At 35.1% G+C, this 22,108-nt stretch overlaps 1 protein-coding gene across 7 annotated transcripts in view; it reads right to left on the bottom strand.

Annotated features, from left to right (window-relative positions):
- LOC100015874 (cation channel sperm-associated auxiliary subunit beta) overlaps window positions 1-22,108 on the bottom strand; it is a 184,448-nt gene that overhangs the window by 127,460 nt on the left and 34,880 nt on the right. For all 7 annotated transcript variants that reach the window (XR_008914922.1, XR_008914921.1, XM_016428503.2 and 4 more), the window contains one exon: window positions 11,815-11,964. Coding sequence is in view for 5 of the 7 variants with exons in the window: in XM_016428503.2 (XP_016283989.1) it covers window positions 11,815-11,964 (150 nt within the window). In the remaining 2 variants the exon portion in view is untranslated. The remainder of the gene's footprint in view (window positions 1-11,814; window positions 11,965-22,108) is intronic.

Here is a 22,108-nt window from a genome sequence, read left to right as displayed (position 1 = left end):
AAAGTCACTTAATCCCCATTGCCTAACCCTTACTGCTCTCCTGTCATGGAACCAATACTTAGCATTGATTTCAAGATGGAAGGCAAGGGCATTAAGAAAATGAAATGAGAGGTAGAAGAAATATTGGGAAAGGAAATGAGAATGGCTTAGGAAAATCACGAGAGAAGAATTGAAAGCTTGGTAAAGGAGGCACAGAAAATACTGAAGAAAATAATATCTTAAAAACAGAGTAGGAGAATTGGTAAAAGAGGCATAAAACTTTACTGAAAGGAACACCATAAAAAGCAGAGTTAACAAAACAGAAAAAGATACACAAAAATTCATGGGAGAGAATTCCTTAAAAAGCAGAGCCATGTGGCAAAAGAAGGACAAAAATTCACTGAGGAAAAGAACATTTTTAAAGCAGGATTGACCAAATAGAAAAGGAGGTTCAAAATTTCACAGAAGATATAAGTTCTTAAAAATTGGAATTGGATGTTTTGAGTGATAATAAATGTATAACCCAGATTGAATTGTTTGACAGCTCCAAGAAGGGGGAAGGAAGAAGGAAGGGAGATAATCTGGATCATATAATTTTAGAAATATCATGTGGAAATTTATTATTAAATTTATTTAAATTAAAAATTAGAATTGGGCAAGTGGAAGATAATAACTATGAGATATCAAAAACAATCACAGTTAAAAATAGAATAAAATATGAATATATCACAATATCAGCAATATATCATGAGGATTATTCACTATGGCAAGGTGGGATTTATATTATAAATACAAGATTGGCTTAATATTAGGAAAACTATTAGGATAGTTGACCATATCAACAATCAAATTAATAGAAATCACATGATTATCTCAAAAGATGCAGAAAAAGCCTTTGACAAAATACAACATCCATTCCTATTAAAAACACTAGGAAGCATAGGAATAAAAGTAGTGTTTATTTAAAACCATCAGCAATTATCATCTACAATGGGGATAAGTTATAAGTCTTCTCAATATGATTAGGAGTAAAGAGAGGATGCCCATTGTCACCACTATTATTTAATATTGTATAGAAATGCTAGCTTTAGCAATTAGAGGAAAAAAAGAAATTGAATGATTAAAGGAGACAATTGGGAGACTAAACTATCACTCTCTGCAGATGATATGATGGTATAATAAGAACTCTAGAATAACTAAAAAACTAATTGAAATAATTAATAACAAGAAAAGTTGCAGGATAGAAAATAAACCTACATGAATCATCAACATTTCTACATATTTCCAACAAAACTGAGCAGCAAGAGTTAGAAAGGGAAACTCCATTTAAAATCACTCCAGACCACTGATGGTGAATCTCTTAAAGACCAAGTAGCCAAACTGTACTCTCATGCCTCATGTTAGATGCCCCCTTAACTCAGCAGGGGAGGGATGAAGTACTCCCTTTGGGCTGCTGGGCAGAGGGGCAGATGAAATGAAAAATGTCCCCTCTGGCACACAGGCTATAGGTTCACCAACACAGCTCTAGACAATATAAAATATCATTACAAAACACTTTTCACTCAAATAAAGTTAGATCTAAACAATTGGAAAAAAAAAACATGAATTGCTCATGGGTAGGTCAAGTTAATATAGTAAAAATGACAATCCTAACTAAATTAATTTACTTATTCAGTGCCATATCTATCCCCCCAAAAACAATTTTATAGAACTAGAAAAAAATTATAACAAAATTCATCTGGGAGAATAAAAGGTCAAGAATATCAAGGGAACTCATGAAAAAAAAAGTGTGAAGGCTGGTGACCTAGCAGTACCATATCTTAAATTGTGCTATAAATCAGTAATTTCCTGAAAACAATCTGGTACTCAGTAAGAAATAGAAGTGTGAATCAATGGAATAGAGTAGGGGCAAAATGACCTTAGCAATCTAGTGTCTGATAAAACCAAAGATCCCAGCTTTTGGGATAAGAACTCAGTATTTGACAAAAACTGCTAGGAAAATTAGAAATCAGTATGGAAATAATTAGGTTTAGATCAATATCTCACACCCTATATCAAGATAAGATCAAAAGTGGATATATGACCTAAACATAGAGTGATATTTTAAATAAATTAGGAGAATGTAAAATAGTTTAACTGTCAGAGAAGGGAAGAATTTATGACCAAAATGAGATAGAGAACATTATAAGATATAAATTGATAATTTTGATTATATTATATTAAAAATATTTTGTATGAACAAAACCAACTTAAGCAAAATTAGAAGGGAAGCTACAAATTGGAGAAAAGATTTTATAACAAATTTCTCTGATAAAGGTCTCATTTCTCAAATATATGAAGAATGAAGTAAAATTTTATAAGAAGTCATTCCCCAACTGATAGTCAAATGATATGAATAGGCAGTTTTCAGATGAAGAAATTAAAGCTATCGATAATCATATGAAAAACTGTTCTATATCACTCTTGATTAGAGAAATGCAAATTAAAACAACTCTGAGGTACTACCTCACACCTATCAGATTGGCTAGTATGACAATAAAGAAAAATGATAAATGTTGGAGGTGATGTGGCAAAATTGGAACACTAGTGCATTGCTGTTGGAGTTGTGAACTGATCCAACCATTCTGGAGGGCAATTTGGAATTATGCTCAAAGGGCTATAAAAAGAATGCATGCCTTTTGATCCAGTATTACCACTACTAAGTCTGTGTCCAAAGGAGATTTTTTTTAAGTGGGTAAGGACCCATTTCTACAAAAACATTTATAGCTGCTCTTTTTGTGGTCACAAAGAATTGGAAACTAAAGGAATTTCCCTCAATTGTATAATGGCTGAACAAAATGTGGTATGTGGTGGTGATATAATACTATTTTGCTATAAGGAATGATGAACAAGACGATTCTAGAAAGAGCTGGAAAGACTTACATAAACTGATGTAGAGTAAAATAAGCAGCACCAGGAAAACATTGTACACAGTAACAATAGTATTGTGAAATGATCAAATATAATAGTCTTTGCTACCAACAGCAATACAATGATCCAGAACAATTCTGAGCAACTTATGAAAAAGAATGCTATCCACCTCCAGAGAAAGAACTTTTGGAGTAAGAATTTAGGTAGAAGCATATGATTTATCACTTGTTTACTTGGGTATATCTTTTGGGGTTTTGGTTTTATAAGATTATTCATTTACAATAATGAATAATATGGAAACATTTTGCATGATAATACACGTATAAAACTGACTGAATTGCTTGCCAACTCTGAGAAGGAAGAGAGAAGGGGGGGAGACAATTTGGATTATATAACTTTGGAAAACTCATGGAAATTTATTATTAAAATTAATTTTTTTAAATTACAACTTATATCTCTAATGAAGCCCTTATTTCTCAATTAGATAGAGAAATAATTTACATGCATAAGAATACAATTAAATCCCCAACCTGTAAATGGCCAATGGATATAAACTGGCAGTTCTTAGATGTAGCAAGCAGTCCACCCCTAGATATGGGCAAGGGGAACAGTTGGTATGTACAGATTGTCTTAGAAGAGAGCATGCTCAGTCTTGAGCATGCTCAGTATTGCACATGGCTGGGAAAGCCAAAGCCTCTGACCCTTGACCCCAGCTTCCCCCAGGTTAGGCGGGAACACAGGTTTCTGTGTGCTCACCTGGTTAAGAGAAACCACACCTATACCTTGTCATTAACCAATGATGATCATCCCTATGTACTGTGTATATTTGCATATCAAAGAGATTAAATAGGGCCCAGCCAGCTCCGCCTCTCTCTCTTCTGCTCTTGCTCCCTTCCAGCTTGCACTGATGGCTGTCCTTGCTGGAGCCTGGCCAAACATCTCTCTGACCTGTGTGGTATTGAATCTGGATCTCTGGACTGGTAAAAGCCTTTGGAAGGGTCCTTTGATCAGAGCTTTGGCTGTGGCTCATTGGTAATTAATAAAGACTCATTCCTGCCATCTCATATCTCTACTTCGACTCCATCATCCCCCTCATGGTATCTAAAACTTCTATCCTTTCTCTATCTTCCTACCTTAAAGCTTCTCTCTCCCCTCTGAGGAAGCTTTATTAGGCATGGTAATTAAAGCTATTTATAGTCATGTGAAAATGCTCTAAGTCACTATTAATTAGAAGAATATACTTTAAAACTACTCTGAGGCAGCACCCCAAAACTATCAGATTTGCTATGAAGTGGAAAATGTCAAAACTTGGAGGGGATGTGGGAGAACTTAGACAGTAATGCGGTCTTTGGGAAAGTTGTAAGCTGATTAAACCATTCTGCAGGACAATTTAGATTTATGACCAAAGGGAAATACAGTTACTAAGTTTGTATTCAAAAGAGATAAAAAAGGAAAAGGTAAAGGATTATATATCCAAAAAAAATCTAAAACAATTATTTTTATGGTGGCAAAGAATTGGAAAGTGAGACAATACTCTTCAATTGAGAAATGGCTAAGTTATAGTCTATGATTGTCATGGAATATTATTATGCTATAAGAAATGGCAAGCCTGAAGGGGGAAGAGCTAAGATGGTGGCTTAGAAGCACCAAAAGCCCAGATTCTCTCTGACATTCCTTCTGTACCAATCATTAAAATGAGCTTCAAAGAAAACAGAAATCTAAATCCAACAAGAAGTCGTCACAGGACTCTCATGCTGAAAACAACTTGAAAGGAAGGCAGAGAAAGTCTGTTTTCATAGGATAAGTAAAAGGCTGACTGGCTGAACACCCTCCCCTCCCCACCTCTCTGAGATCTGAGATAAAACCAGGCTAGCTGAGTGAGCCCCAGGCAGGGCCTACAACCATGAGGGAACGCCTCTGACCCAACACATGAGGTGTTGGGCTCTGACAGTGGCAGGGAGGAGCTTGGGGAAGCCATGGACACCCTTTGCCTGCAAAATATAGTGAAGAATTTGCCCCAGGGAAGGCTAGCTCAGAGGGTTAATTCAACCAGTTGAATCCAGTACAGCAGAGAAGAGAAGATTCTGCCTCAGAGTATAGCAGCTCAGACACTCTTGTTTAGTAAATCATCTGAGGGGCAAGTTTATAGTCCATAGGGTGGGAAAAATGAATTTTTTTTAATTTTAAAAATTAAAAAAAAATCTAAATAAAAATGACAAGTAAGAGCTAAGAAAAACCTGGAGATACTTATATGAACTGAAATTGAGTAAAATAAGAAGAATCAGGATAACACTGTACACAGTGACAATAGTATTGTACAATGAATAGTTGTGATTAACTTAGATATTCTGAGAATAAAATGATCCAAAACAGTCCCAAAAGATTCATGTTAAAAAATGCCAGGTGCACTCAGAGAAAGAACTAATGGAATCTGAATTGAAGTGAATGAGACTTTTTAAATGTGACCCCAGATGATAAAATTAGTCAGTATTTAGCCAAAGGAAGAGATTAATATGGGATAATGATTGATTAGTGATTAATAGAATTATAGTAACTATATTTAATAAGGTTATTAAGCAAACTGAGTATAATGTGTTCAGCTGCTTTCCTCTGTAACCTGTAAGGAATTAAAATCAAGGGTTTGACTAAAATATATGAAAATTATAAATAATATGGTGGTCACCAATTTAAAATATTAAAGCTCAAGTCAAAAAGACTTTCAATAGTTTTTATTTACAAAATAGGTGAAGAGAGTGAAAGTTGATAAATACAAAAAGAGGGTAGAGAAGATATTTAGCCTATCACACTAAATATCGCTCTGATGTTCAACTCAGCCAGGCATAATTTGTTAACTCTCAACTGGAATTAATCTCTCTCCAGAAGTCAGGAAAGGAAACCCAACTATCACTCACCCAAGTTCCCTCCCAGAAGCAGTTTGAACTGAAGACGACCAGAGAGAACACTCCTGAAGCCAACCTCTAGCTCCAGAAATTCAGGGCTTTTATAGTGACTTCTTGTCCCTTTCCCTCTTGACAGGGGCCAATCACAGCTTTCAAATTGTCTAGCACTGCCCAGGGAGGGAAGTATCTTGTAGAATCCGCTTCTCATTGTCTAGAGATGTAAACTTATCAAAAGTATTCACAATTTCCACACTGATTGAATTGTTCTTTAGCAAATGACTTTCAAACCCTCTTATTTAGTGTCTGGTGAGGTACTAAGTAGGGGTACTTAAAGTTTAACTCAAAATAGACAAAGAGAATAAAGAACTCTCTTTCATAAACCTCATATTAGTTGTTGTTCCTGTAATACTGTTTCTGTAACTTCATATAACACAGTAAGCCAGCATTTTGCACTAAGGGGTGTCTTAGGTCTACAAGTTGTGCCCTCTAAGCAGACAGTCTTACCATATATGGTACACAGAGATATGCACACCAAAAAGACATCTAGACCAAAAATGTCATATTGTAGAGATGTCTGTCACTGGTTATGCCCTTTAAGTGGAAGGCTATACCATATAAGGTACATAGAGACATCTGTACTAGAAACATATCTAAACTAGAACACCATTTTGACAACTGAAGAGAGATACCAGTTTTTGTAAGAGATTATGGTATATAAGGAGAAAATCTTATTCAATTGTCTTAGGTGAGAGGAAACCTAATGACACAGCTTAACTGAAAGACCCTGATCTCCCTCCCTGTTATTGACTTGGAGCTTTGCCTCTTTGATTTCTTTAATATCAGTGGGAAAATATTTGTCACAGAATCTGGATCAAAGCAAACTTTTTTCACTTTCTTTCTGGATTTGTTTTTCTTCATTTCCCTTCACAAAAGGATTAATATGGAAATTTTTTCATATGATTGCATATGTAAAATCTATATTGGATTATTTACCATTTCACTGGAGAGGGTGGCAAGGGAGGGGAGAAGAGAATTCAAGACTCAAAATTTAAAAATGCAAATGTTAAAAATTGTTTTTATATTTAATTAGGGGAAAAATAAAGCCTAAAAATGTTAAAAGAAAAAGAAATAAGAAAATAGTATTCTCTATCATTTTTGTTCCATTCTGTTTGTCCTACCCAGGTGCAATCCCTCTCAATCTGATGAAGTTACATAAGGGCATCTTTTAAAAGAACGTTAACAAAATCATCCTATAGTTCTGAAGTATCTGATTAGATTTAGAACATCTTCAGCCTCAGATGAATGGGAATGAATTGATTGATCTCAAGTTATGAAATATCAGAGCCATCGCTTTCTCTGGGGACTACTAAACAGATCTTTACTCTAGAGTTGTCTTTTCCCCTCATTTTTAAAGAGATACAGAGAAAGCTAAGCACAGATCAGAAATCAAAGGCTTCATAGTGTAATTTATTCCCTGGGGTACTTGTGCATCAGAACATCACATACATCTCCACCTAGAATTGACTTACACACTTACTTTCAGACTCGGATAGTAACTATAGAGAAGCAATGATAGAATCTTTCATACTATGAGATGGCAGATTGATTTTTGGTATTGAGTTGACTTTTTCTCTGACTAGTTGATGGTTCTCTAAAAACAAATTAATCTGATATAACATCAGTTATCAGTAGTTGTTTCCTTCTTGTTGACATATGGACAGTTCTATTATTTGATATAATTTTATATTTATTATGCCTAGTGCCTTCTACTTGTCTTCTGAAGTTTGAAAAATCCAGAAGGCTTTAATTTTTCAAACTTAGCTTATATTTTTGCTTCCTTTCTATGTGTCCACCTCTGCCAGGAAGCACAAAAAAAAAAAAGATATGTATAGACGTGGTCTGGATAAACTTGTCACATTCTTCACCTCAATGATCTGCCCAATCAATCAGTCAGCCTTTATTAAGCACTTATTATATGCTAGGCACTGTAAAAGTGCTAATATAGAGAGACAAAAGTCAGTCACTGCCCATAAGGAGCTAAAAATTGAATGGAGGAGATAACATGCAAACAAATACAAACAAACTAAGCTATTTTCAGGATAAGTTGGAAATAATTAAAAGACATAAAACACAGGAATTAAGAGGAGTTTGGAAGGGCTTCCTGAGGAAGATGGGATTTCAGATGAGATTTAAAAGTAACAAGGTATTTGGAACAGAGGAGGGAGAGCTACAGAGCTGGTGCCAAAAAAAAAAAAGTGTCCTGTTCATAGGATACAGTGTGAGTAGATCAAAGAGCACTTGTTAGGAAGTGAAAGGGACTCATTCTGGGTGTGCAATCCCCCTCATCACTTCCCCTCCCCTTTTTTTCTTTTCTTTCTCTTTTCTGCACACTTGCTACATAGAACAGGTCAGGAAGAACTGGGTCAAGAACAATCTCCCCCCATTATTCCCCTCTCCCCAGAAACCCAGGCTAACTATTATCAGGGAAACTCCCTTGCTCCCTTACATCCCCCTGACTCTGAGCCTAAAAACATCCAGTGACCCCTCTAGGGTCCTGAGATGATTGTCCTCCTTTGATAGATCTGATCAGGCTACATCTCAGATATCTGTGTGTTTCCTAAAACTAAGGAATCTTTATGCCTCTAGGCAGACTACAGCCAGATGACCACCTCACCCTACCAAATGCCTGAGTGACTAGCACTCTAGAGTCATGTCCACACCATGACATAGCATCTGTTGTAAAGAGTATAAAATTCCCAAAACTGATGTCATCTAGATGACAGCCTTTCCATTCATGCTGTCCTCTCAAGGAACTGCTCCCCATCTTGCTGTTCCACCTTGCTATTCTCCTGGCCAAACTCAACATTACCTCCTAAATTAATAAATTTCTCTTTTTGTTTTTAAGCCAAGTTTTGGAGTCTTGCATTCTTGCAAAAGGTATCCTTCCTGAACCCAGGGGTACATATATGCACCCCCATAACAAGACGATTATTGGGAGGGAAAAATAACTTTTGAAAAAAAACAACACCCATTCCTATTAAAAACACTAGAAAGCATAGGAATCAATGGAACCTTTCTTAAAATAAAAAGTAGCATCTATCTAAAACCAAGATTCAGGAGTGAAGCAAGACTTCAGTCATCATCCCTATTTTTAATACTCCTCTAGAAATGCTACCTATAGTAATGACATGAACAAGAAACTGGAGTAATAAAATAAATGGTAAGAAAACAAAGCCATTATTCTTTGCAGATGATATGATGGTATACTTAAAGAATCTGAGAGAATCAACTAAGAAAAAAAGAAAGAAAAAACAAATTACCAGTATCAAAAACAAAAAAAGGTTAAAGATGGTAGAGTAATAGATAGAAAGCTTGAGCCACTCTAAGAATTCTCTCAAAGCAACCTTAAAATAGCATCTTACAGGAGTCACAGAACCACCAAGGGAACAGAGTAAAGTAACTCTCCTAAAGAAAACAACATGAAAAGTAGGCCTAAAGGGTCTACTTCACTGAGTTGAGAAGGGAGACAGAAGTAAAACCACACACAGTAGAGTTCTAGCCACCTTCCCTCAAACTACTGCTCCAGGTTCTGAACCTGGACAGAAACCAACTTTAGGACTCTGGCTAAACCAACATCAGAGCACTGAATGCCCATCCCTTTAAATCCCAAACTTTGGCCCAAGCCTGCAATGGGGCCCCAAGCCCCATCATATGGCCTTGGAAAAAATGAATTTTAAGAGACTAGACTCTCTACCATGAGAACAGAGCCCACCATTAAGATAAAATTAAAAAGGCTTTAAAAATCAGCAAACAGAAAAAAAAAACCTAGCCATAGAAAAATTTTATGAAGACAATGAAAAACAATGCACAGAATCAGTAGGAGACAGTGAGATCAAAGCAGTTACATGCAAAACTTCAAAGAAAGGTGGAAATTGGTTTCAGGCTCTGGCAGAATTCAAAAGAGGTTTCAAACATCAAATAAGAGAGACAAAAGAAAAAAGGAGAAGAGAAATGAAAGTAATACATAAAAAATAACAGCTTAAAAAGTAGAATTGGCCAAATGGGGTAAGAGGCTCAAAAGTTCATGTGAGAAGATCAATCTTTAAAAAGTACAATTGGGCAAAAAGAAACAAAATGTATAATTTTGACTATATTAACTTTAAAAGGTTTTGTACAAACAAAACAAATATAACCAAGACTAGAAGGGAAACAACAAACTCAGGAAATAAATTTCTCTGATAAACATCTTATTTCTCAAATATTTCTCAAATATATTTCTCAAATAATAAAGGTCTTATTTCTCAAATTTATAAGAATATAAGCCATTCCCCAATTGACCAATGGTCAAATGATATGAATAAGCAGATTTCAGATGAAATCAAAGCTATCAATTATCATATGAACAAATGTTCTAAATCCCTCTTGATAAGAGAAATGTAAATTAAAACAACTACCAGGAATGCTAGAAGAAATGTGGGAAAATAAGGACACTAATCCCACTGCTAATGGAGTTGTGAACTGTTCCTACCATTTTGTAAAGAGATTTAGAACTAAGACCAAAGGGCTTTAAAACTATGCATATGCTATGATTCATTATTACCAACTAATAGTTCTGTATCCCAAAGAGATTGGGCCATAAGACATATCTGACAAACAAGATGTTCACCCAAAAAACAACAACAACAACAAAAATAACCTGGACAAACTTATATAAAGTGATGTGAAGTTAAGTGAGTAGAACCAAGAAAACATTGTAAACAGCAACAGCAATATTATTTGATATTTATTTATGGATGGCTTAGTTATTTCTAATAATACAATGATCAAAAAACATCCTCAAGGATTCATGATGAAAGATGTCATCCATTAACAAAGAAAGAAGTGATGGAGTCTAAATACAGACTGAGACACACTGTATCTTTATTTATTCACTTTTCTTTCATTTGGGCTACATAGAGAATATTATTTGAAATGTGAATTCAAGGTTGTTATAATTTCACCAAAAGAAAGGGAGTTAAAAAGTGTTTAAATAAGTGAACACAATGGGCAAAAAAATTCTTCCAATCATTCAATAAACATTTATTGAGTGTCTACTATGTTCTAGGATCTGTGCTAAGTGCTAGGAATACAAAAAGAAGCAAAAGATAGTCCCTAACCCCAATAACTAAAACTCTCTAATGGGGAGAGACAACCTGTGAGTACACACATAAAAAGTAAGCTATATACAGGATAAATAGGAAATAATTAAGAGAGGGAAACCCCAAACTAAAATGAGTAGAAGTCTTCTAATAAAGGATGAAATTTTAATTAGTACTAATATTTTGATACATTTGTGAAATAACTCCAATATTTTTCATTACTGTTAAAAATGGCAACTGTATACCCTGTTCACATTGTAACTGTGAAGTTTGCTGTATGAAGCAGAATTTCTTGGGACTATAAATTTGGCCTCTGTCTTTTCCTGTACAGGAATCTACGATGTATGGGAAAGTGCCAACAGTTCCAAAAGGGTATAGTGTCTAATAACACCAAAATGGATGCAGATATAGATTACAGGGAAGACTAGAATGCTGGATGTGGAGATGCATATAGAACTATATCCATTTATTCTCTCAGTTAAGTATTGCTTCTCCACTCTGAATAAAAAAGCCTCCCACCTATGAGACCATGAGCTTGAATCATTTACTTCCTTGAATGTTGTAGAGTTGTAAGTTATTAATTGGATATTCAAATTAATACTTTTACCTAGGGCCAAACACAACTGAAAAAAAGTTACTTCATCTTTTCTTTTGAGAATTCAGGTAGCAATATATTCAGATCTAGACCTGATAGAAGGTCATGCTGCCATATAATGTCCCACTTCCCCCTTCATTAGTAAATCTCTGACCAGTGAATGCCTTCTGGCATGATCAGTTTCACTATTTATTCTTAAACCACAATAATAGAATTAAAAGGTAAAATAATTTTCTTATATAAATCAGCTATTTGGAATTATATATACTTAAAATTAAAAGCATAAACTTACCCTGAACATTGTGATTACATATGACACCAATTACCACCACATCATTAGCACAGGGACATTTTCCCATCCTAATCCCTACCACATTGGGAAGTATTTCATGAAACTGTTCATTAGTAATGGCTTTCCCAAGAGTCCACTGAAGAATAGGTTCTATGAAGTAACAATATTTTGTTATTAATATATATATATATTATATTTGTGAAAATGATACATTTTGATATCTTTAAAAAGTTATAGGGATAATATGTTGACTAAAAAGGTTCTCTACCTGGATTGTCCTTCCCAGTTATACTTCAATCTTAATAGGTATGTAAGGATTAAAAATGGTTTGACTAAATTTATGAGTCAAAAAAGGCCTGTTGTGGTCACCGTTTATAAAAATTAAAGTTAAACAATAAGCCAGTAGGCTGTTTAGTAGCTTTATTTACAACAAGGTAGAGATATCAAAGTAGAAAATATAGAGGTAGAAAATATTGCCTAGTTAAAAATACACTAAATCTTAATCCTACTGCCTCCAGACCAAGAATCTCACCAGTCCACAATAGTGTCTCCAATCAGGCATTCCAACAACCAATAACTGATGAGACCTAGCCACAAAGAGCAATCTCTCATGCCAAGGAGGCAAGAGTCTCACCCAAGAAAGCATCCCTCTTCAGCCCAAGTCTCCAATTTAGGAAGCCAAATCTTCACCAGAATCCAAAGTCCAGATCAGGAAGTCGAAATCCAAAGAGCCAAAAGATGCTAAAAACTGCCAAGATCCCTCACCACACAGGAGGCCAAGACCACCAAGAATCCCACCAGACCTCATGCTCAATACTGAAGAGAGAGAATAAAGACCCTAAATCTCAGGCTCCTGCTTATATACAGTTTTCTCTACCCATGAGCTCTTGGGGTGAGTGGGAGGAATGCTTGTAAGGGAGGGAACTCTCTTTGTCATTTACTAAGTATTAAACAGGGGTATTTCAGGTTCCTGATTGATTAACTTAAAATAGACAAAGGGAATAAAAACTCCCTTTCACATTATAAATAAATTGTTTTTCTTAACCAATCTGCCAGTCAGTAAATATTTATGAAGCTTCTACTATGTGCCAGGCATTGAGCCAATTGGTAAGGATACAAAGAAAAGCAAAAAGAAGAAAAGCATGAAAAACAGTTCTTTTTCTCAAGATGTTCACTATCTAGTGAAAGATAGAATATGAAAATAACTAGGTTGATAAAAAAATATAGAGAGAGAAGATGGAAAGTAATGCAAGAGGGAAAGTTTACTAACAATTGGATTTTATTAATTTTTTTTGGTGATGTCATTTTGTTTTTTTAATTTTAATTTTTAAAAATTTTGTTATTATTTAGTCAATTTAGAACATTATTCCTTGGTTACAAGAATCATATTATTTACCTCCCTCCCCTCTCCCACCCTTCCCGTAGTCAACGTGCAATTTCACTGGGTATTACATGTGTCCTTGATCAGAGCCTATTTCCATGTTGTTGATGTTTGCATTAGGGTGATTATTTAGAGTCTACATCCCCAATCATATCTCCCTTGACCCATGTAATCAAGTAATTGTTTTTCTTTGGTGTTTCTACTTCCACAGATTTTCCTCTGAATGTGGATAGTGTTCTTCTCATAGATCAGTCCAGGTTGTTCAGGATCACTGCATTGCCACTAATGGAGAAGTCCGTTACATTTGATTGTGCCACATTCTGTCAGTCTCTGTGTACTGTATTCTCCTGGTTCAACTCCTTTCACTCTGCATCAATTCCTAGAGGTCTTTCCAGTTCCCATGGAATTCCTCCAGTTTACTATTCCTTTGAGCACAATAGTATTCCATCACCAACATATATCATAATTGTTCAGCCATTCCCCAATTGAAGGGCAAACCCTCATTTTCCAATATTTTGCCACCACAAAGAGCGCAGCAAGAATATTCTTGTACATGTCTTTTTCCTTATCCCTTTGGGGTACAAACCCAGCAGTGCTATTGCTGGCTCAAAGGGCAGACAGTCTTTTATCACCCTTTGAGCATAGTTCCAAATTGCCCTCCAGAATAGTTGGATCAATTCACAACTCCACCAGCAATGCATTAATATCCTGACTTTGCCACATCCCCGCCAACATTCATTACTTTCCTTTACTGTCATGTTAGCCAATCTGCTAGGTGTGAGGTGATACCTCAGAGTTGTTTTGATTTGCATTTTTCTAACTATAAGAGATTTAGAACACTTTTTTCATGTGCTTGTTAATAGTTTTGGTTTCTTTAACTGAAAATTACCTATTCATGTCCCTTGCCCATTTATCAATTGGGGAATGGCTTGATATTTTGTGCAATTGATTTAGCTCTTTATAAATTTGAGTAATTAGACCTTTTTCTGAGGTTTTTGTAATGAAGATTTTTTCCCCAATTGGTTGCTTCCCTTCTAATTTTGGCTGCATTGGTTTTGTTTGTACAAAACCTTTTTAATTTGATGTAATCAAAATTATTGATTTTACATTTTGTGATTTTTTCTAACTCTTGCTTGGTCTTAAAGTCTTTCCTTTCCCAGAGATCTGACATGTATACTATTCTCTGTTCACCTAATTTACTCATAGTTTCCTTCTTTATATTCAAGTCATTCACTTACTCTGAGTTTATCTTGGTGTAGTGTGTGTGATGTTGATCCAAACCTAATCTCTCCCATACTGTCTTCCAATTTTCCCAGCAATTTTTATCAAATAGTGAATTTTGGTCCCAAAAGCTGGGATCTTTGGGCTTATTAAAGCCTATCTTAGCAACTGGATTTTAAAAAAAGTTAGAGGAAATAAGAGGCAAATTGAGAAGTTATAGCATTCCATTCATATAGGAGAGTCACTGCTACAGAAAAGATATGGAACATGAAATATTGTTGTTGACATCTGCAAGTAGACCAATTTAGGCGAATTGTAGAGTGCATGGAAGGGAATATAGTATAAGAATCCTGGAAATATAAGTAGTTGTTCAAGTTATGAATAGCTCTAAATGCCAAACAGAAAACAAAAATTCTATTTTAACCTGGAAAGTAAGAGGGAGCCACCAGAACTCACTGAGTAGAGTTTGATCTGCACTTTTTAAAAAATTGCTTTGGCAACTGAGTGGAGAATGTCTTGGAATAAGGAGAGATGAGTCAAGGAAACTTAGAAAACTATTGCACTGATTCAGGGAAAGGGTGAGTCTATTGTAGGTCCTTAATATTTGATTGATGAAGGTCTGAACTAAAATTGTGACTCTGTGCTTGTAGAAAAGAGGACATGTATGAAAGGTGTGAAAGTAGAAACAATAACAAGACTGAATATTAGTGCTGAGTTAAGGGGAATGGGGATGAATTTAATACCAAGGTTGTGAGCTTGTAAAGGCTGGGAGGATAGCTGTGCTTACAAAGTTACTAGGGAAATTTGGAAGAGGGGAGGGTTTAAAGAGGAAGATAATGAATTCTGTTTTGCTTGGGCTGTTTAGATGCCTATTGAAATACCAATTTGAGATAACAAAAAAAGCATTTGATAACATTTGTAACTCAAAAGACTAAATCCTACTACAAACAGGATTTTAACAAATAAATTATCAAAACATGATGGGACAGAAATAGAAAAGAACAAAAGGTCACTGATATACATTCAAGGAGAATGCAAAGAAGGTTCCAAATATATAGGATATATGCCTTGTGGTGAATTTGGGCAGACAGATGAATCTATGCATAGGATAGATAAGCACAGATGAGCCATGATTTTCTTCACTGGAGGAAATGAACAAGTAAATCCATTAGTGTATCAAAGTGTGTGCATTGTGTAGTTTTAGTCAACAGACACATTGTTCATTAGTCTTGGATTCTAGAACAACATTTTAAGGGCTTTACTGATTTCTCTTTCTAAGATTTATTTTAAATGAACAAATCTGTATTAATGCATCTTATTTGAAAGGTGTTGAGTTAAGTGCTAGGAATACAAATTAAAAAGAAGAAACAGCTTTTGCCCTGGTAGAGCTTATAGTGATCTATTTTTATTATTCAATTCTTACTTTTATAATTGTATCATTTTATATAAAAGCATTTGTTTCTTTTGTATTTCTAAATGTGTTAACATAGAGCCACGAATATTTGGTAAATTGTAATCACTATTAAAAAATAGTCTCAATTTCTTTTCTCTCCATCTCTTGAATTTTCTCTTTTTTAAAAAAATAAAGTTTGTTATTTATCAACTCTTTGAGTTTTTTTAAAAAATGTCACTTATTTTTACTTATTTCAATTATTGCATTCCTATTAAGTTGACCTCTTATTTTGACTTCTTCTTTTCTCATGCTATATTGCTTTCTTTTCTAATTACTTGAAACACAGACTCAACCTACTAAATCTTACTCTCTTTTGTACCAATAAATGCATTTAAGTCTATAAAATTTCCTCTAAATACTATTTTAGCTATCTATATTTTATAGGTAATATTTCTACTGTCTTCTAATTTGATAGAATTGATAAGGAAAATGAGAAGAGCAAATAATACAATGTATATGCTATATATAGGTACATATATTATAAATATATTTCAAGTATAGATGGAACATACATAAGTAATCATTTGAGAGTCAGAAAGGCATCTATATATGTATATATATATATATATATATAGAGAGAGAGAGAGACATTAAACACTTTACTTATAGAACATAAGGGCTATGAAATATTTTTGAAAGAAATCAACAAGACTATTTTAAAGAGATTGATTCCTATGGATTAACCAGATGATTTCTAACAAGCATTTGGTGATGCAAGATTAGATCTCAAGAAAGATATAAAGGTTACATACCTGGATTTGGGAATTTTCTTCCTGGTGATATTAATTAAACACATTTGATGTGATGAGGTCACAAAGAGAGTGAATGAAAGGAAAGGGAAGGGAGTCCAGGAAGGTGACCAGAGATATTCTCATTTATAGAGAGGTGGTCAAGAATAATAATCCAACAATGGAGAATAAGAAAATGGTCAAACAAGTAGGGAGAGAAGCAGGAGAAATCACTGTTGTAAACTCCCAGGGAAGAAAGAATATTCATGAAGTTAACAATGTCAAAGACTGCAGAGTGGTCAAGAAGAAGGAAAACAGAAAAAATACTTTGATTTAGCAATTTTTGGAGATCACTGGTAACCTTGGAGAAAGGAGTTTCAATCAAGGAGCAGATATAAATGGAAAGGGAATAAAAAATGAATGGGAGATGAGAAAATAGTGGAAAGCCCTTTAGGGTTTGTTTTTAGAATGGGGGTGGTGGAAATCTGGACAAGTTTATAGGCAATGGGAAAAGAATCATAAGCCAAAAAAAAAAAAAAGGATGTTCAAAGGGTTAAGCTCCCAGAAGAGACAGGAGGGATAGATTAAAGGCATCATCATAGGGACTGACCTCTGGGAAGAAGGAAAAGCTATTACTGAGAAATTAGAGCAAAGGAGAGAATGAGAGATTTTGTTAAAAGATATAAGGCATAAAATTTGGGATATGTGGAGACTCTTGATTTTCTCTCTACAGTATGAGGAGATTTAAAACTGATGTCTTGGGAGGATGTTAGTAAAGGGATTATCATGCAGTATTTGATGCCCCAAGTGAGATTAAATAACAAATTTGTTGAGGGTGGATCATTCATAGTAGGGTTGTGTGATTTCCTCCAGCAGTTTTGGAGTTTGAAAAAGGATAAGCAGTGATAGGATAAAGGGTGAGAGATTTAAGTGTAGAGGACAGTATAAAGTTGAACTACTCAGACATGTCATCAAAATTGCAAATGAGGGAAAGTTAGACCAGGGTAAAGGTAAAATATAGGGAAAGCAGAGAATGGTACAGTTAGTAGTAGTGGTGAAGGAAAAGAATTGATTTTTTGATGGTCATTGAAATAGGGTTGAGGGTAAGAAGATCCTCAAAAAAGATTAATCAGGTGTTGCAAAGAATTCTCTCATCCTAAATAAGATAAATTTTTGGGACTATCAATTTTGAATCAATATCAGATATGAACAGTCAATAGATAAAAATTAATCTTAGCCTGGAGTACTCTGATTAGCTTCTCTTTGTCAGTTCCTAGGTGGGTATGGTAGCACAGAGGCTTACTACTCATCACACTTTAGTAGATGGGAACAGAGAGCTAGACTGGAAATATGAAAGAATGACTATGTATTTATTAAATACCTACAATAATATCCCAGACACTGTGCTATGCAATGGAAATGTAAGTACATATGTGAAACTGTCCTGAGACCCCAAAGGAGAGGATAATGTCGTTCCTAGAAGATTTTAGCAAGCTTCTAGTATTAAAGATGTTGTTTGTGTTAGAACCTGCATTTCCCCTGGGATTTTACCATGTGTCCTTTCATATATGTTACCTATCTGTATATGTTCCCTACATGGGTGTTACCCATATAGTCTGTCTTCACACATGTTCTCTGCAAGTGTGTCTTCCTAAATAATATAACTGGTTGTAGAATATAATATGGAATGGGGAGAGAAAAGGGGAGATCTTTTCACCTTTTGCTGTTTGATTAATTGCTTTGTTTTGAATGACTGTTTTCTGTGGCTGGTTGATAAATACAAATGTGGTTAAAAACAAAAACAAGCGTGAGCTATGGTTTTTAGTGGGTGTTTGATCAATTATATGTCTGGAAAATTTTTCTGAAACCCTAAATCCAGGTCCCAAACCTCATCTGTGAGATTCCTAAAAAGATATAATACAATAAAAAAAAGTTTGTTTGATGACCCTTTAATCATCTATATCACATGACACATATAACAAGAAGAGGAAATAGCATGGTGTAGTGTATAGGTTTGTGGACTTGAAGTCAAGAAGAGACGAGTTAAATCCTGTCTCTCAACAATGTAATCCATGGCATGTCACTTAATATTTCTGAGAGGTGTTTTTCAACTCCTAATCATGATCCTATGATATGTATTTTCACCATGTTTTTCATTGTCATTCAGATTGTTCAGTGCAAAGTCCAAATGAAAGATAAGTTCCTTCTAGACAGTGGTTTCCTCCAGAAGCTCCTGTTTGCTTTTGATATTATTTGTTACAATAAGTCCTGGAACATTTCAGAGTCTCCTAAATAAGATCTTGACTCAAAAAAAAGTTTAGCCTTATTTTTCATGCAAGAATATTCTAGTGAATGAACATCTATTGTGCAGACTAATAGCAGTTGGATGGTCAACTCATGAAGCTAGCCCAAGAGCACATATAACCTGAATAGACATTGAAAATGAATAATGATTTTCCCTTGGATGAGCCAGATTGATTTTGAGAAACTGCTATTTTTTAATGACCTCAACATTCTTCATGAAACAAATTTGGTTAATCATTTTACATACTTGTTCTTTTGACTTATTTCCTGCAGGTCAGAATTTTCAGATTCCAAAGAAATTAAGTTGAGACTCAAAAAAAAAGGCAATAGAGATGTATGATTCAGCATAAGCAGGTTGCAAAACAAATGAGGAACCATGCAGGAGAAGTAACCTAAATATTGCCATCAGAGAAGTGTATGTCTAGAAACAAGATAGACCAGGAGATAACTGATAAACATCTTATATGCTCCACTAATATCCAAGCAATGTCAAGGAAACTAGAAAGCTACCACTGACACATTTGGGAGGGGGCACCTAAGCAAATATATATAAGAATACATGAACTGATAGTGGTAGTAGCAGGTTTCAATCTTCATAATTTGAGAGAGTAACTCTGTGGATGAGATCACAGATCCATCAAAATATTAACATGACAAAGTAACATTGATTATTTCTCTGGACTTTTTTTGCCCCCTATGCTGATTAAATTGTATTCCTGAGGTCCACTTAATCAACTGTTGTTTCTTTCTTGGTGTAAACCTCTTTCACACAGTCTTAACCATATACATAGATAAAAGAGACCTTTGATTATTTCATGTGGTTTCCCAGACTGCTACAAACTTCTACCCCTTACCAGATATCTGCAATTTTACAAAGGGAGATAAAATCTTTGACTGTTTAGGGTTTTGTCCTTTCTTTAAATGCAAAGAACTACAGTGAACAGGAACTCTTTGGGATGCATTGTCATTTCCATTCTATTGTATGAAATGTGCATTTACTGGACCCTTTTCTAAGACCCTTGGTCGAAGATGAGAGAGAGAAAGAGAGACATCATAAGGGTACTGTGTCAAGAGTTTAGAGAAGGTAAGACTATTAAGGTGACAGAAAGTGAAAGTAAAGTGGGAACAAAGAAGTTGAAATAAATTCTGTATACTTCATAGCTTTGCCTAGGGTACACCTAAATCTACATCTCACTCTAAAACTTTTTAGGGCCCATTTTTCCTAGTTCCTTTGAAACCCCAATAGCAAAAGGTTCCCAAGATGATATTCTGAATGATGAAGGATATTCACAGCATCTGTGGCACCAACCTATAGTATCCGTTCAAAAAAGTCATCTGATTATGAGTCCATATCCGAGTACCAAAGGGAGGAGTACATTGGGCTCATAGTGAAGTTTGTGTCAAAGGTGTCAAAGGTGTCAAAATTTGCGGCACCAACATCAAGCCAATATCTTTCCTGTAACTGACGCTGAAGATGTTGCAGATACAATCAGAAAAAGACATCACAGTTATATTAATTAAAAATTAAAATTAAAAAATTAAAAAAGAATTAAAATAAAATTAAAAATTAAAAATTAAAAAAGAAGATTTCAAGTGTTGGGGCCCCTGAATGTGAAGCACTGCAATAAGTATCAGGAACCTCTTTATAATGATTATTGGATAATTAAGAGCCAGAATTGAAACAGATATTTTTAAATGATGCGTGTGGATGAGTTTATTGATGAATTTCTACCTAGATGAGTATGTTTGCCCCAATGCCAGAAATACTATATATTGAAGCCAGAGCCTTGGAGGAAGGCATGGACAAATTTTATAATCCAGATGCTGTCAGATTATGAATTGAACTGATAAAAGAATGTAGTACAAGTATTTGGAAATTGTTAAATATTTGCCACTAGCTCTCCTTTCTGTCCTACTCCCCTGTGGCAGTAACTATTGCATATGGGCAATGCAACAGGAAGCTCAGCCCAGTGTTAGCATAGATCACCTGGAATCTCTTTCTTACTAGTTGTTCAACTCCCTCACTGGCTCTGGGCTGACAGCTCCCAAAGTCACTGTCACAATCACCCCCAAGGCCTGCTGCTGGGGTTACATTGTGTGTGCTACACTATGGACCAGCTTCCATCCTGTCACAAGTCTCTCCTGCTGACCTCTTAAGTTTTCTTAGACTGGAAAAATGTCTTAGTCTGAACTTTTTTTGACTCCATGCTTCAAAATCTAACTCGAGGAATTATTTTAAAGTTATATGGAGAGGAATATTAAAAAAATTGCCTTACTGGGCTATCTTGGCTCTACCATGAAAAAAAAAAAAACCTACATGTCAGTTGTTTTATAAACTGCCTGGAAAGCTATATTCATGGGGTATATTGGGGGTACTCAGAGATGAAATCAACAAATAGAAGAATGGCTATGGTTATTCTCAGGCAAAGGCAGCATTGTACTACAGCCTTCTTAAACCAGCTCATAAGAGCCCAAGGCTAAACTATCAGTGTGAACATTTATACAGCAAATGCAAGAAATCAATGCTTGACTTATTGTTTCATTAATTGTCTAGACTTAAGAAAGTGATGGAGAAAATGTAGATTAAACATTAAACAAGTATGTCATGTGCTCATTCCCACCACTACCAGAAAATCAGTTTTCAAACATGTACTCTCAAAGCCACAGCAAAGTTTATATCTCCATTCTAGAAAAATAGCTACATTGAAATCTGAGATCTCTTTGCTGACATTTAGAATGAATTTTAACCAATAATTTTATTCCAGATTAAGTAGTCAACCATGTCTATTGAGTTCTGTGAAAGGGAATTCTTTATTCTCTTTGTCTATTTTTAATCAATCTAAGAAACCCCTACTTCACCCTTACTTAACCCCTACTTAACATTTTGTTATCAAGTAAGAGAATTCACTCACTTCCTTGGAGAGATCCACTCTTTTAATCCAATCAATCAGAAACTTGTGAATCGTTTGATAAGAGTTGACACCTTCAGAGGATAAGAGGTGGATCCCACAGACACTGCCCCCCTGGGCAATGCTAGGTAATTTAGAAGCTGTGATTGGCCCCTGTGAAAAAGGGAAGGGACAGAAAGGACTATAAAAGTTCTGAACTTCCTGTCCAGGAGATCTTTGGTTTGAATCTTCAGCTTGGAAGATCTTAGACTGGGACTTTGGCTTGGAGCTACAACTTGGACCTTGGCTTCGACTTGGG

This window comes from Monodelphis domestica, chromosome 1 (assembly GCF_027887165.1).
Source record: "Monodelphis domestica isolate mMonDom1 chromosome 1, mMonDom1.pri, whole genome shotgun sequence".
Lineage (NCBI taxonomy): Eukaryota > Metazoa > Chordata > Mammalia > Didelphimorphia > Didelphidae > Monodelphis > Monodelphis domestica.
This window is presented reverse-complemented; position numbering and strand designations above follow the sequence as displayed.